Raw genomic sequence first — 15468 nt, 5'->3', positions numbered from 1 at the left:
CTCTATGTCTTATAAGAACTGGTTTCATTGTCATAGAAATTCAGATTAACCTTGCCTGTATCCTTTGGGTGATCTTTTGATTGAACTTGATTGATTGGTCCCAACAGAGAATTAGTCTGTTAGGTATATCAGTAGAAAGTTAGAACTGATATTGTTACAGAACACACAACAAGGGGGGCCTGGGATGATATACTATTATTGAAAGAAGGCCCCGGGTCCGTTATGTCCGCCACCAGAGGAAAGACGTCTCTCAATACCAGAGATTTGTGAAAAGGAAAGGAAATGTTTATTTAATGCTATACTAACTTAAAGTAGTGACCTAATGTCTATCAAAAAATCCTAAAGTCCCTTAAAACACCCACAAACAGACATAGTCCTTCCTTCCTTCCCCCTTTGCCCAGTCCAGAGTACCGTGTCTCAGGAAAGGAAATAGAAGTCCATGGCTTAGGTAGTCTTCTGGTTCCTCCCAGTTAGAACTCCAACTCGACTGGGAGACCTCCCTGGATTCCCGGCACCCTCAGCTGAGTCGCCGGGATCTCTGCTCAAACCAGGTGGCGGTTCCCCCTTCTAAAGCTGCGGGGGCCCCACTCTGCCAGGCCGCGTGGTTCTCTTCTCAGGGCTGCAGGAGTTTCCACTCCCTCAAGTCCGCGTGCTTCTCCTCCTAAAGCAGCATGGTTCTCTCTCTAATGGCCGTGATCCTCTCTCTCAGGGCTGTGCATGGCTCTCTTCCTCAGGGCTGCGCATGGCTCTCTCCCAATGGCTGCACATGGCTCTTCTTCCTAAAGCAGCATGCTTCTCCCCCTAAAGCAGCATGATTCCCCCTCCTCTGCTAAAGACACGTGGTTCTCCTCTCCAATGGCCGCCAAATCTGGGTTTTTAAATCCCCGCGGCCAACCTTCCTCTGCAGCCTCATTTCCGACTCCTCCCACACTCGGCTTCACATGCCGGAACTCATATCCTTTCAGCTTTACTGGGCTGCCATCCTGAGTCTGGGCAGGCGTGGCCCCATGTCCTGGAACCAATCTTCTCTGAGCTCCCACGCAGGCGCTGTAACGCAGGGGACCTGCCCCCCCAGTTACACCTAGGTGGGGAAGTTACTTCTGGGTGGGGAAGTTACTTCCATTCCCCTGGCTTAGAGCTGATCACAGCTACTTAACCTATCTATACAACCAGCCAAAGGCTATAGATATGTTAAATGACCAACCTAGAGGTTAGCTGCAAGGCTGTTGCTATGCAAAACAGCTCTCAATGACCCTGCTCCATTTGTCCCTTCCCACAACCCACACCCTGGGGGGGGAGGGGGGGATGGAGACATCCCAAAATCTCCTAGACACCTTGAGTTCTGGACCCCATTTTAAAATGCCCATTTGGGGTCCCCCTCTTGGCTGCACCCTGTAACAATATGAATGATGGAGGTTATCTAGCCTTTTTTTCTTTTTTATTGTTTGTAGTATCATTTAATTTACTTATTTGTGTATTTATTTTTTAGAGGGGAAGGGAGGGAGAAAGAGAGGGAGAGAAACAGATGTCAGAAAGACACATCTCTTATATATTTCCTGCCTGGGGACTGAACCCATAAACTAGGTAGGTGTCCTGGTGTGACTGGGAATTGACCGGCAACCTGTTGTTTTGTGGGACAGTGCCCAACCAACTGAGCCACACTGGTCAGGGCTAGCCTTTTTTTCTGATGGTGAAAATGAGGCCTGGAAAATGTGTATCTTGTCTGGGGTCCTAGCCAAGCTAAATATAATGCTCTTTCCATTTTTTCTCCAAGCTACTTCTTTTAATTCTAGTCACTGCCCAGTAGATGGCTTGACCTCGAGATACATGTAACACAAATAAGGAGTGTGTTTATCTTCTGGCTTTCTGCTTTATAGAAGAAAAGTATACCTATCATTTGTCTTTTCGTGTTGTGATGATCATGGTCATTGAGAGATTTTAAAGATTAAAAGGTTTGGGGGCAGTTTGATGCTATGAAAATTCAATGTCAAAAACTTATGATTAGAAAATGAGTCTAATTAGAAAACAACTAAGGTAAACTTATTAAGTACTTGCTTAATATTAAAATATTGACAAGACGATGAAACCAAATATTCTTCAGCAGAGACTCTTCAGATTATTTCTTAGAAAGGAAATTAACCTTTGATTGGAGGCTTTTTCCAGCCAGACTTAATTTACCATTATCATTCTTGATATTTAAATGTCACTATCCTTTTATTTCATTTAAATATGCCGTTACATATGACCCTTGACAGTGTGGTGGATGGAATGTCAGTCCTGCCTCGTCAAAAAATTGAGTGTGGAAGATGGAGGAGTAGGTAAACACGGCTTGCCTCCTCGTACAACCACTTCAAAATTACAACTAAACCACAAACCAAAGATCACTCGGAACTGTCAGAAATTGAGTTGAATGGAAATCCAACAACTACAGAACTAAAGAAACCACATCAATCTAGAAGGGTGGGAGACATGGAGACATGGAGTGAGTGGGTCCCATACCCACATGTGGTGGAAAAAAATTAGGGATATCTTGGGAGCGAGGGGTCCCAGGCCCCCTGGCCCAGGGTTCCAGTGCCAGGAAGAGAAGCCCCCATAACTTCTGGCTGCAAGAAGTAGTGGGATTAGAGTTGGTGAGAAAAACTACTGGACTCCCAGGCAGTTTATCTTAAAGGGCCCGTGCTGAATTTACTCAGACGTACTTCCTCTGAGCCCCAGCACCACCATAGTAGCAGCTTGAAAGGCACCAGTGGCATATGGGGAGGAACTGAAGTGTTTAGCATCAGAGCAAGAGCTGGGGGCAGCTCTCTGCCAGACAGACAGGTGGGTAGAGGCCATTGTGCCTTTTTTGAGCCCTCCCCACGCGGAGCCACAGAACTGGCAGGTGGGAGTTATATCTGAGACTCCATCAATCTGGCTTACACTGTTTGCCCCACTCTGGCTATTATCCAAGGCTTCTCCCCACCCAACTTATGGACCCACCTCTAGCCCCATACCTCCAGCTAGCAGCCCCAGGCTGGGCACTAGCAGCAGTTAGTTTGGGATTACAGTTTGGCCCCGCCTGGGAACCTCCAAGCCCAGCACAATTAGCAGCCATCAGCAGATTGCTTTGTAGCTCATGCTAGGTGGTCCCTGGGTAGAACGCAGGTGGTGACTGATCCTGACGTGCACCAGCTGGGAAACCCCAGAGCCTCTGTACCCAGGACAGCTACAGACCACATCAGAGCACCACCACCCTACTCTGGCACAGCTGATCCTCCATGGAGGGTGGACGTTGGTGGTCAGTGTTCACAGACAGTCCTTGCAGCTTATGGCCTGGATAAATCCCTCCCATAGACCTGCCAACAGCAAACAAGGCTCAGCTACAAGAGAAGGGTGTACTCAGCCCACAAAAAGGGTCCACCTCAAGTACACAGCTTTGGATGATAGGGAAGGCTGTGCCAGTGGAGCCTACAGGCCATGCTACCAAGACAGGGAGTCATAGTGGCTCTACCTAATATGCAGAAACAAACAGGGAGGCTGCCAAAGTGAGGAGACAAACCTGGCCCAAATGAAAAAACAGAAGAAAACTCCAGAAAAAGAACTACACAAAATGGAGATGAGCAATCTATTAGATGCAGAATTCAAAACACTGGCTTTAAGGATGCTTAAGGAACTCAGTGAATACTTCAACAGCATAAAAAAGACCTGGGAAGAAATGAAGGATATGCTAATGGAAATGAACAGTTTACAGGAATCAACAGTAGAGTGGATGAAGCTGAGAATCAAACCAATGATTTGGAACATAAGGACACAGAAAACAACCAAGCAAAGCAACAAGAGGAAAAAGTAATCCAAAAAATCCAGGAGAGTGTAAGAAGCCTCTGGGACAATTTCAAGCAAACCAACATTCACCTCATAGGGGTGCGGGAAGGAGAAAAGAAAGCAAGAAATTGGGAATCTATTAGAAAAATAATGCAGGAAAAATTCACTAATTTGGTGAAGGAAGTAGAATGCAAGTCCAGGAAGCACAGAGAATACCAAACAAGATTAATGTAAACAGATGCACACCAAGACACATCATAATGAAAATGCTGAAGGTTAAAATAGAAAATCTACTAAGCAGCAAGAGAAACGCAGTTAGTTCCCTACACAGGAGTTCCCATAAGGCTGTCAGCTGATTTCTCAAAAGAAACTTTGCAGGCTATAAGGGATTGGCAAAAAATATTCAAAATCATGAAAAGCAGAGACCTACAGCCAGGGTTGGTCTACCCAACAAAGCTACCGTTTAGAAGGACAGATAAAGAGCTCCCTAGACAAGAGAAAACTAAAGGAGTTCATCACCACCAAACCATTATTACATGAAATGTTAAAGGGACTTATTTAAGAAAAAGATGATCAAAACTATGAATAATAAAATGGCAGTGAATGCATACTTATCAACAATTGAATCTAAAAAACAAACCAAGCAGGAAGAACAGATACAGAATTACGGATATGAAGAGTGTTTTGATGGTTACCAGATGGGTGTGGGATGTGGGGCAATTGGTGAAGAGGTGAGAGGATTAAGAAGTAGTCACAGAATAGCCATGGGGATGTAAAGTACAGCATAGGAAATAAAGTAGCCAAAGAACTTACACACATAACCCATAGACATGAACAATGGTGGGGGGATTGTCTGAGGGGAAGAGGGGGTCAAAGGAGGGACAGCTGTAACAGCAGAATCAATAAAATATTTTTTAAAAAGTTAGAGTATAACTTTGTATCACTGGATCGGAGGGAAAACAGTATATTCAATTTACAGTAGGGAAACTGGTTGAGAATGCAAAACTACTGTTTCTGATTTGCAGTTAATTGAATCTGTGATATGAAACCCATGAATACCCCCAAAATTCACATAAGTACACCTGTGGTTTCAAACCTTTATTGTTCATAGGTTCATTCTCATGTCATTAGTGCCTAGTGTGCTGCATGGACATAGTAGGTGCTCAATAAAATGTATTGGACAAAATAAGTATATATATTTAAATTTTTATTAAGAAGTTCCTTATATAAGGATGTGTTTATTGATTTGTGTGTGTGTGGTGGGGGGGCAGTGACAGAAAGAGAAAGAAACATGAATTGGTTGCCTTCTATACATGCCCCAACCAGGACTGAACCTGCAGCCTAGGTATTTGTCCTGACCTGGAATTGAACCTGCAAACTTTTGCTGCACAAGATGATGCGCCAACCAATTGAGCCATCTGGCCAGGGCTAATAATTATATTTTTATTTAAAAAGTACATGAGATGAAGTTTATGGGACAAATATATAGGATATGAATTGTAGTTCATCTTTTTAGGTTCAGAATGGGATTTTGTGTTTACTGCATTATGGTAATTTTTACTAAAAAAATCTTTTCCTTTTAGGGGGCAACAGTAGCAGAAATTAAGAAACAATATCGTTTGCTGTCACTTAAATATCATCCAGATAAAGGAGGTGATGAAGTTATGTTCATGAGGATAGCAAAAGCTTATGCAGCGTAAGTGTCATGGGGCTCATTACATATTTTTAAGAGTGGTAAAGATAATTTTCTATTTGAATAAAATAGTTGTCACACCCTTTTATTAAATGCTGACCTCATATGCTGAGTCTGTCATTTATGGAACTGCCTAGCAACCCTAAAATTGTAATCTAAACCTTAACTTTAAGTAACTTAGAGTGGTGCATATGTGATACGAAGTTGGCTAAATTAAGTAGTGAGATGTGAATTGAGCCTTTTTCATTTCTGGGCTTTTTATTAGACTAGATCTGTTTCTCTTATTTAGGCAGTGTGGCTTGTCTCTTTAAACTCTGTAAAGACCATTTTTATCTTTGGGAAACAGGATAAAGTATATAAAATTGGAAGTAGTTATTCCTTGAGCGTTACTGTTACAAGAGATAAAGGTTAGCTGGATTTTTTAGGGCTCATGATAGGTATATCTCTACAGAGCTCTTTGTTGAATTAAAGGGTAAAATACAAGATGTCTGTGTTTTGAGGACTCAGTGATATGTAATAATTTTGTGAGCTAATTTTACAAATATAAGTAAATAAGAGGATACTCAGATATAATAGCAAACCAAAAGTGGCATGTGAATGATAAAAGTTGGGTAATTGTCTTACTTTTGTTTTTGATAAAAGTATGCTGTCTCTCCTCTCTTCTCCCCTTTCTGTGGATTGCGTATCTATATGAATGTAATTCTGTAATTCAGGAACTCCTGAAGTATGTATGTACTATCCATTTTCTTTTCTGCAGAGCAGATGTCCTCCAAATTAACATCTTTTTGTTGGTGTCTCCTTTTCCTCTTTTTAAATTGTGTCTCCTTCAAGCACATACTCTCATTGCACAAATATTTCAGTGCCTTAGTTGCTGGTTTTGGTTGTTTAAGAAGAATTGAAGATTTCCAGAGGAAGTCAGTTAGACAAGATGACTTAATTAGCAGTTTTAATTTTAGTGCAGCTATTTCGTTCCACCCTATCTTCAGGTACTATACCATTTTCAAGTTCATGAGTTTGTTCTCATGTTACTGGAAATCTCTTTATTATGTATAATTACTATTCTAAAAAGAACAGACTAAAGTGTGGCCTTTAGTTTTAACTTAGTTACATGATCGAGATATTAGAATATTTTGTATGTAAGATGCTTTAGTTGATGGTCCATATCACACAAATGAAGAAGTAAATGATTATGAGACCCAGACTTTGAGATCTTGTAACTTATACAAGTATAACTAAATTAGATAAGGCTGTACATTTTAGTAAATAAAAGTTCTAACTGATTGAATTGAAGGTACCATCTTATGTATAACTCTAGGAGCATAAGTATAACTCAAGCGCCTTCTGGAATGTAAAAGTTATAGGCTTTGATATAAACTTTTTAGAATTTGTTTTGGTTATTCAGGATATTGTCTTTTCCTTTATTTGCCCATTATAATAAACCAGCTAGGTCACTCCTATTTTTTCATACCAGATTTTAACTTAAAGGAGAGGAAGTCCAGTTATTTTTGAGGAGTTAGATCAACTATTTAATTTTCTGGTTCATTCTTCTGGATACAGTTGGGATTTAGCTTTCAGGTGTAAAAACCTGTCTTCAAGCTACTTTATAGTAAGTGAGCAGCAGAGATGTTACTTTAAAGTATTTCAATTTTTAAAAACATGTTTTCATGTGTTTGTACACATAAATATGTAACTTAGCTCTAAGTAGCCAACTGAGTCTGATACATAGTTTAATGAAAGCATTCTCTAGATCAGGATTTATAATCTGGGATCCCAAAATTGTATATAGAATTTATGTATATTTGTAAATGTGTATATATTCCAGAGCAGAGGGCACAGATTCCATTAGATTTATATTTGTATCTATGATATAGCCTTGTACCTCCAAAATTAAGGGATGTAATCATGTTTAGGAAACTTTATACTCATTGAATTTTATTAAAAAGTTATGTTAGCATCATTGGGTTAGTTTAAGCTTGTTATATATGAATTAACAAATCACCCAGCTTTTAAATATGTTAGTCTTAGGAATGGAATTATGATAAGGCATTAGTACGTGTCAAAGAAATCATTGGCTTTAAAAAGCTGATGAATCTTTTCATCAACTTTTGAGTTGATGTATCTAGCATGGTGCCTGTCACACTGCAGTTGTACAAGTTGGTTTAATGCAAGAGTTAATGGAATTGTAATCAGGTACATGTATGGGTTACATATCAAGTGCTTTTATGGTGTGAGCTGTGCTTTCTTTTGCAAAATCTGAGGGTATTGTATAGCGCACAGGTGGCAAACACAAGGCCCATGGGCGAATCCAGCCCTCTACCTCACTTAATCCGGCTAGGCACATTGTTTCTACCTGGCAGCAGCACCGAGCTCTTGCTGGTTAAGGAGTAGTTACATTTATATAGTCCTAAAATTACATTTGGCCCTTGGAAGGCAACAGTGAGGCTGATGTGACCCCTGGTGAGAATGAGTTTGACACCCCTGGTATAGAGAATAGAGCAGCCTATTTTTGTGCTGTCATCAGCAGAAAGGCAGAGGGGACAGAGATAATTATTTTGGGAAAAAGAATCTGATTAGAAGACAGAATACTGAGAGAAAGAATAGCTGAAGCTTTGGGTATACAATTGTACAGGTAAACTGGGGCAAAATTTTTTGAGAAACATCCCTCAACAGAAAAGAATCTTAGCACCACTCCTTATTAACTTGAAATCTCTCTGTTAATGTATCCCATTAGCTCCTGTATTTGACTGTGGTCTGAGTTTAAATAGTTTAAGTAGAGGCACAGTTAAATAAGGACTAAAGATGTTGAGGTACTTATTTTTTATGAATGGCCAAATCAGTAAGTTTAAAAATATTTTCAAATTATTGAAAATTTTTGCTGTTTTATGAAGGTACTTCTGCATTCTCTTTCTCTCTCTCTCAATCTAAAACTTGGTTGAGTAGAATCTACATGGTATATTAAGTGTGTATATTCTGGGAAAAAAGATATATGGCCAAAATTAGATTTGAACATAAACATAATCTTTTGGTCTCCAGAAATGCCTTCCTTATTTTATTGTTGTGTGTGTGTGTATGTGTGTGCTTCTGCCTTATCTCCTTAACAACATTGTAAAGTATTTGAAGGAAATAAAATTTTCTTTTAGTGTTTTCTTAACATCTGTATGAGAGCTGGAATAAAACCACTCTTACTTTGTACCTTTAGCTATTGCCTAAGTCAGAGGTTACATTTATATTCAGGTGTTAAAAAAAAATCACTCTGTCACTTTCATATTGCCTATGTTAGGAAGCTGCTGCTTTAGCAGCTATTTTACTTTCTTCTTTAAACATTTTTTAAAGTATATTTTATTGATTATTCTATTACAGTTTCCTAATTTCCCCCCTTTGCTTGATTTCTCTTCCCTCCAGCAGTCTCTGCCCCACCCCACCAACCTTAGTTCATGTCCGTGGGTTATGTGTGTGAATTCTTTGGCTTCTTCATTGTCTACACTGTTCTTAACATCCCCCTGTCTATTCTGTGCCTACCCAGTTATGCTTCTAAATCCCTATGCCTTTTCCCCCTTCTTCCCCTTCTCTCCTCGCAGCCAATAACCCTCCAGATAATCTCCATATCTATGATTCTATTCCTGTTCTAGTGGTTGCTTAGTTTCTTTTTCTTTTTGTTTTTTAGATTCAGTTGTTGATAGTTGCGAGTTTGTTGTCATTTTAATGTTCATAATTTTGATCTTTTCCTAAATACGTCCCTTTAATATTTCATGTAATAAGGGCTTGGTGATGATGAACTTCTTTAGCTTTACCTCGTCTGGGAAGCACTTTATTTGCCCTTCCATTCTAAATGGTAGCTTTGCTGAACAGAGTAATCTTGGTTGTAGGTCCTTGCTTTTCATCACTTTGAATAAATTTTGCCAGCCTGTTCTTGTTAGCAGACTATTTTTCTAATTCTATGGGCAGTTGGCTTTGGGGAAAGTGTGGTCTCAGTACAAGGTAAATGACCTTTCCCATTGCAATGGAGTTTATAGATGTTTTTCTTTTCCTTTTTTGAAAATAGAGTGCCAGTTTTGGAGGGATTATTAATTATGAATTAATTTTATATTTAGAAAATAGATATGTATCATTATTGAAGTGCAAACATGTTCATTGAAGAAATTTTGGAAAATGTGTAAGCATGTAAGAAAAATGGGCAACTGTAATTCTCCCCGCCTTCTGAGAAAAATGTATCAGACTTTAAAGTTTCATTTCCTGGCTCGAAGTGGCTTAACTTGAAGACCCATGAGGCAACCGGGAATTTGTTTCAAGTCTCAATAGTTGGTATTTTTGGTCCAGAATTCCTTGCTCCTCTATTTCCTCCCCCCCGCCCAATGTCAGAGAGGGTTTTCTTGATTTTCTGAAATTAATGTCTTTAAGAAATGAGTTAGTTGGCTAGTAAGAGTTTGTATGTGTGAGTACTTGTTTTTCAGATGGGGCTTTCTAACTATTAAACTTTGTTCTTTGGTGCTAGTTTAACTGATGAAGAGTCCCGGAAAAATTGGGAAGAATTTGGAAATCCAGATGGACCTCAAGGTATGTTAAATAATAATTAAAAAATACTTGGGATATGGTATATAGTTTTAGAATGTTAATTAGATTGAAAATATTTTGATTTTCTTAGTTTATCAGTAGGAAAATTACAACCAGAGGGAGTTAAACAGACATGTAACTTGAGTTGGTGACTGGGAATTGAACCAGTTGATTCTTTGGTTTGTAGGTGGGCGCTTGTCTACTGAGCCACACCACCCAGGGCCCTTTAATTAATTTTTAACTTTATTTTCCTTTCTAGAGACCAGTTTGGAAGATAGAACTTAGATTGATTTGATGAGAAGAATAGTCACTGTCATCCATCATTTCCAGTTAGTAGTTCAAAAAAACTGGATGGAATAAAAGGTTTTCTTTGCCGACTTTAGACATTTTCTCACATATTCATAGTGTTCACATAAACTCTGGAAATATAAAAGAATTTAGATTTTTTTTTAGAAAGAAAGAATTCATGTACTTAAATTGAATTTTTCTCCTGTGGTGGAAGAATTTAATTTCAGATATAAACTATATCCTTTCACTTGTGTAATGGGAACACACATAATAAAATGATCTTTCTCAGTTTTTTTTTGTGAGGGGTAGAAAGCAGAATTTTGGGATATAAATAAAACTGGAAGTACAGAAATATTCTTCTTATTTTAGCCACCAGCTTTGGAATTGCCCTGCCAGCTTGGATAGTTGACCAGAAAAATTCAATTTTGGTGAGTGCTTAAATTTAAATGAAATAAATTATAACGTGTTTGACATATCTTAGTAATATAAAGAGAGCTACTACAGTGAAAATACTGGTATGCAGTTTTTAATTTAACTGTATTGTGAAGGTTTTTACATAATGGAAAAAAGAATTGGTTCTCATTATTAGGTTGCTGGTTTAGGGCATTGTATTCTAAAAGTAGTTTTAAAACCTTAAAGTTGTGATTTTCTTTGGGGGGCAGTTTCAGATTGGGTCTTACCCTCAGTTTGGGGAACTACTGTTTTTTGTGGTATCTATATTTATCTTAAGTTGTGCTCAAAATTTAAATTATCCTTTATTTCACATTTACCCAGGCTAACTTAATTTTAATATATTGTAAATTAATGGTATATATTCTGTGTGGTACTTCATGAGGCAGTAGAATATCAAGTTATGGATGCTGAACTCTAAAATATCAGGAATTTCTGTTCAGGAATAGATGACTACCTACTTTCTTGAAAATAATGATCTAGGAGTTGTCTTTGAAATAATAAAAACCAAAATCCATATAGTCTGTGATTTATTTTGAAGTGGCTATTTAATGTTATTTTATGGCAGATTAGCATTTGTTATCTTAAAGGGTGTGTAGTTGCTGTATGTAATTGTGTTTATCATGCTTAGAGTTACTCTGGGAATACTAGAGAAGAGAGAGATAGCTACCAGACTTGGGATCAAGCAGTAGGAGAAAAATCTGAGACCAATAGACTTCAAACAGAACATTATAAAGTTACTCCTTGATGTTCAAAGGAACCAGGCAGGATTCTATTATTTATTTCCAAGGCACTGACCACTTACAAAGATATGAATATGTAAGTACTTGACTGGAAGGGAAATATAATTTACAAAGCTGTTTTGCTGGTGTTACTTATGGCGTGAACGAAAAGGCAATTTATCATAGTGGAAAAGAACATAGGTTCTATATCTGGAATGCCGGGCCCAGCTCTAACCTACTAGCAGTGTGACCTAGGACAAGCCATGTAACCTATACATGCCATAGGTCCACTCTCTGCAAAAAGAAGATCATAATGGTACCTTTCTCAGAGGGTTTGAAAATAAGAATTAAATGAAGTAATACATGAGGAATGCTTTTAATAGTGCCTTCCCCATGTAAGCCTCAAAATAAGTGTTTATGGATGTTATAATTTGCCTGATGAAGGCCATAATTTTTTTCTCTTCTAGGTTTTACTTGTATATGGATTGGCATTCATGGTTATCCTTCCAGTAGTTGTGGTACGTTCTAGCTCTTTTTATTCATGTGTTTGTGGAAAGGGAATTGATGGCATGTTTTGGAGTCTTACTATAAGATTGTAATTTGTTTTAGAATAATTTATTGACCCTTGGATTTTAAGACTCTTATGTTCAGCTATTTAAAGGTCTTTTAAAGGTAATATCACTTGATATGTTAAAGTATGTTACCTCCCAATTCAAAAGTTACACACAACTGGTAGTTTAGTCTTCCTTCACCACCTCCCTCCACTCCATTTCTCTGTCAGAGATAATCTACTGCTTAAGTTTGGTGTTTTCCCTTTTAAATACAAGGTGGGGGAAAATAAGTTTGCAATTGTGGATACACAAAACACAGTTTATTCTATTATTATTTATTAATTACTGTATTTTTCCATATGAACAACTGTAAACCTATACTTTTCTATGCATTATGTATACATACACATATTTTAAAATATGTGTATGATTATAGGTATTGTTCTGTGACTTTTTTGCGTCAGATATTAGGGGCACAACGTATAGAGCAACCTCATTTTTAAAAACAGCTGCATAGTACCTCAAGACAGAGATACCATAAAGTTATGATCTTATTGTTTATTACCTTTATGACTGGTGGTGGTCTTCTCGATTTTACAGTTTCTGACTCCTGTAGTGAGGCTAGTAGTGACCTGTTGTGCCTTCACCATAGGATCTTTGTGTGAGCATCCAGTTGTGTGGAGTGATGTGCATGGAAGTAGTCTATCAGCTGTTGCATTGTTCCTACATTTATTTATTAAATAAGTATTGAGATACGCTGTGTCAGGAGCCAGCTTGTTGCTTATAGTAATGGGTTGTTTCGTTTCTGTTTTGTCTTCAAACAATTTCTAGCTAAATCTTAATGCTTTAATGATACATACATGTAGTGAGGTAGGTTCAGGCAGTATAAATGCATCAGGCAATATGAATATTTGCTAAATAAATCATTTGAAATATATAATGAAGGCATTTGTTCTAAAGCTGAGGTATTTTTGTTGGTTTATGAACATTTATAAAATTTGACCATAAATGTATTTTGTATGAACTTAACATTTATTGTAGCTTTCATGCTTTGTTTCTTGTTTAATTTTATTTGTATTTAGGGGTCTTGGTGGTATCGCTCAATACGCTATAGTGGAGACCAGATTCTAATACGCACAACACAGATTTATACATATTTTGTTTATAAAACGCGAAATATGGACATGAAACGTAAGTAAATTTAAGTAACTGTGACATTAGATTATTTTCTGAGTCATTTATGTGGAGATGATATACATTCAACTGGAGAAATCCCATTTTATGGTTTTATAGATACTCAGTTGATGTAACTAAAGCTGGAGGAAAATGCTAACACCCTTTATTGCATTTCTTTCTTTCTTCTTTTTCTTTTTAATCATCCTCACCCAAGGACATGTTTTTCATTGCTTTCAGAGAGGGAAGAAGGGGAAGGGGGGTGGAAAAAGAGAGAGAAAGTCATGGATGTGAGAAACAATGATCGGTTGCCTTCTTGTACTCACCATGACCGGGGCTCAAACCTGCAACCTGGGTATGTGCCCTGACTGGGAATTGAAACTGTGACCCTTGGGTCTACGGGATGACATTCCACGCAACTGAGCCACACTTGCCAGGGCTTTATTACATTTATTGATATATTTCTGTTATTCTCATTTACTCAGCTATCTGTGTATTATTTTTTTCCTGAAGTTCTATGTTAAAGCTTCATGTGGGCTGATTTTGTAATAACACCAGCTAATGTTTCTTGAGTATTTGTTATGTGCCAGATATTACTAGGCACTACACATGTATTAACTCATTTAATCTTTGCCATGCTTCCATAAGTAGGTGTTTTTTTAAGCACATGATATAGGTGAGAAAACTGAACCTAAGGATACACAGTAAGTGACATAGCTGGGATTGAACCCAAGCAGTTTGGTTCCTGAGCCATAAGCCAGTACATTATACTCTATTAATTGCAATAACGTAAGTGGAGTGTTTGTGTGTGTTGAAAGAAAACTGCCAGGATATTTTATTCCCAGAGTCTTACTTTGACATCTCTTATATTAAAAAAGTACCATCCTAAATACTTGCTTTGATCCCATAAAGCTAATGTAAATTTTATCTCTGGAATATATAGCATTTTCTTTTAGAATCACTGCTATGCAGAAATCATAGACACCCTTCTTGTCCTCCTTCAAAAGAAAAAAGAAGATACAAGTTTTAAATTGTGCCTCACCAGAAAATGAATTTTTTTGTTCCAAAACCTAAATGGAGTTTTCTGTATTTTGGATTTGCCAATTTTACTATCTCTCTTGATAACCAGAAAGAGAGTTCTTGGGATCATATGACTGTGTGCTTATATTTCTGAGGAATGAGCTGATCTTTGATTTCCAAGGAGTGAATGTTGCTCTGCACTATGCACGCATATCACTCCTCCTTATGCTGGATTGAAACATTAATATAGAACTTATTTTCTTATGAAAATATTTAATGTTTATAATATATTTTAATGTGGTTTTTGCATCAGTGTTCTTGATTTGTATTTCATTTGTGAGGGCAATGTTGGGTTTGATTATATATCCTTGGTTGTTTTAGCATTGGCACCATTTATATAGGCACCTTAGGAACAGTTTTCATGAAAACATTTGAAGGTAGTCATAGTAATAACTCACATTACTGTGCTTACTGTGCAGCAGGCTTACATGAAGAAACTAAGGTCTATAGAGAGGTGACATCTATTGTCTAGGTCATGTAGCTAGGATGTGAGAACTCCAGGGCTTATGCACTTAAGCTCTATGCTGTCCTGCTTTTTGTGAAGACATTGCATGTATTTTCTGTGTTAGCTATAATGCCAGTCATTGAAGAGCTTGTATAAGCTAAGAAGACTAATGCTAATATACGGGTTAGGCTAAAGGAGGTTTACAGTTGTTCATATGGAAAATATAATAATTAATAAATAATAATACAAGAATAAACACGTACTGAACTGTAAACCTACTTTTCTCTGCTCCCTATGTGGCTGTGAATCGTGTATTTCAAGAGTTCTATAATAAAAGTTTCTGTGAATGACAGAAGGCTCTGAGAAGTTGTAAAGTGAAGAAACCTAAAACTCTTTTGAACTCATTATTTCTCAGCCATATTTAACCACAGAGCCCCCTTTTTTCACATAACATTTATTAATATCACGTGGAGTACTTAATGCTCTGTAGAAAGTTTCTATGGAACACATACTTGGGTCTAGAAACAGATGTTATTTGAAGTGATTTTAATGCTTCCAGTTGCTTTGGGGCTGTTAATTTGATGTATATGCCTATTTGCTTGTGAAAAGTAGTATTGTGGACATTTTAAAAAGTGAGACTTTTTTATAGGAGAAATTCATACTTGTTAGTAGTGGAGTTCTGATAGTTTTAATCATTGTGTGTGACTGGAAAAC

At 37.6% G+C, this 15468-nt stretch overlaps 1 protein-coding gene across 1 annotated transcript in view; it reads left to right on the top strand.

Moving 5' to 3' along the window:
* Positions 1 to 15468, top strand: part of SEC63 (SEC63 homolog, protein translocation regulator) — a 75502-nt gene that overhangs the window by 26460 nt on the left and 33574 nt on the right. Inside the window, exons 4-8 of the mRNA XM_028508516.2 lie at positions 5385 to 5497; positions 9987 to 10048; positions 10703 to 10761; positions 11973 to 12023; positions 13139 to 13247. Of these exons, the coding sequence (XP_028364317.1) occupies positions 5385 to 5497; positions 9987 to 10048; positions 10703 to 10761; positions 11973 to 12023; positions 13139 to 13247 (394 nt within the window). The remainder of the gene's footprint in view (positions 1 to 5384; positions 5498 to 9986; positions 10049 to 10702; positions 10762 to 11972; positions 12024 to 13138; positions 13248 to 15468) is intronic.

Source organism: Phyllostomus discolor, chromosome 4 (genome assembly GCF_004126475.2).
Source record: "Phyllostomus discolor isolate MPI-MPIP mPhyDis1 chromosome 4, mPhyDis1.pri.v3, whole genome shotgun sequence".
Lineage (NCBI taxonomy): Eukaryota > Metazoa > Chordata > Mammalia > Chiroptera > Phyllostomidae > Phyllostomus > Phyllostomus discolor.
Note: the sequence above shows the minus strand (reverse complement) of the source record. Positions and strands in the feature narration are given on the sequence as shown.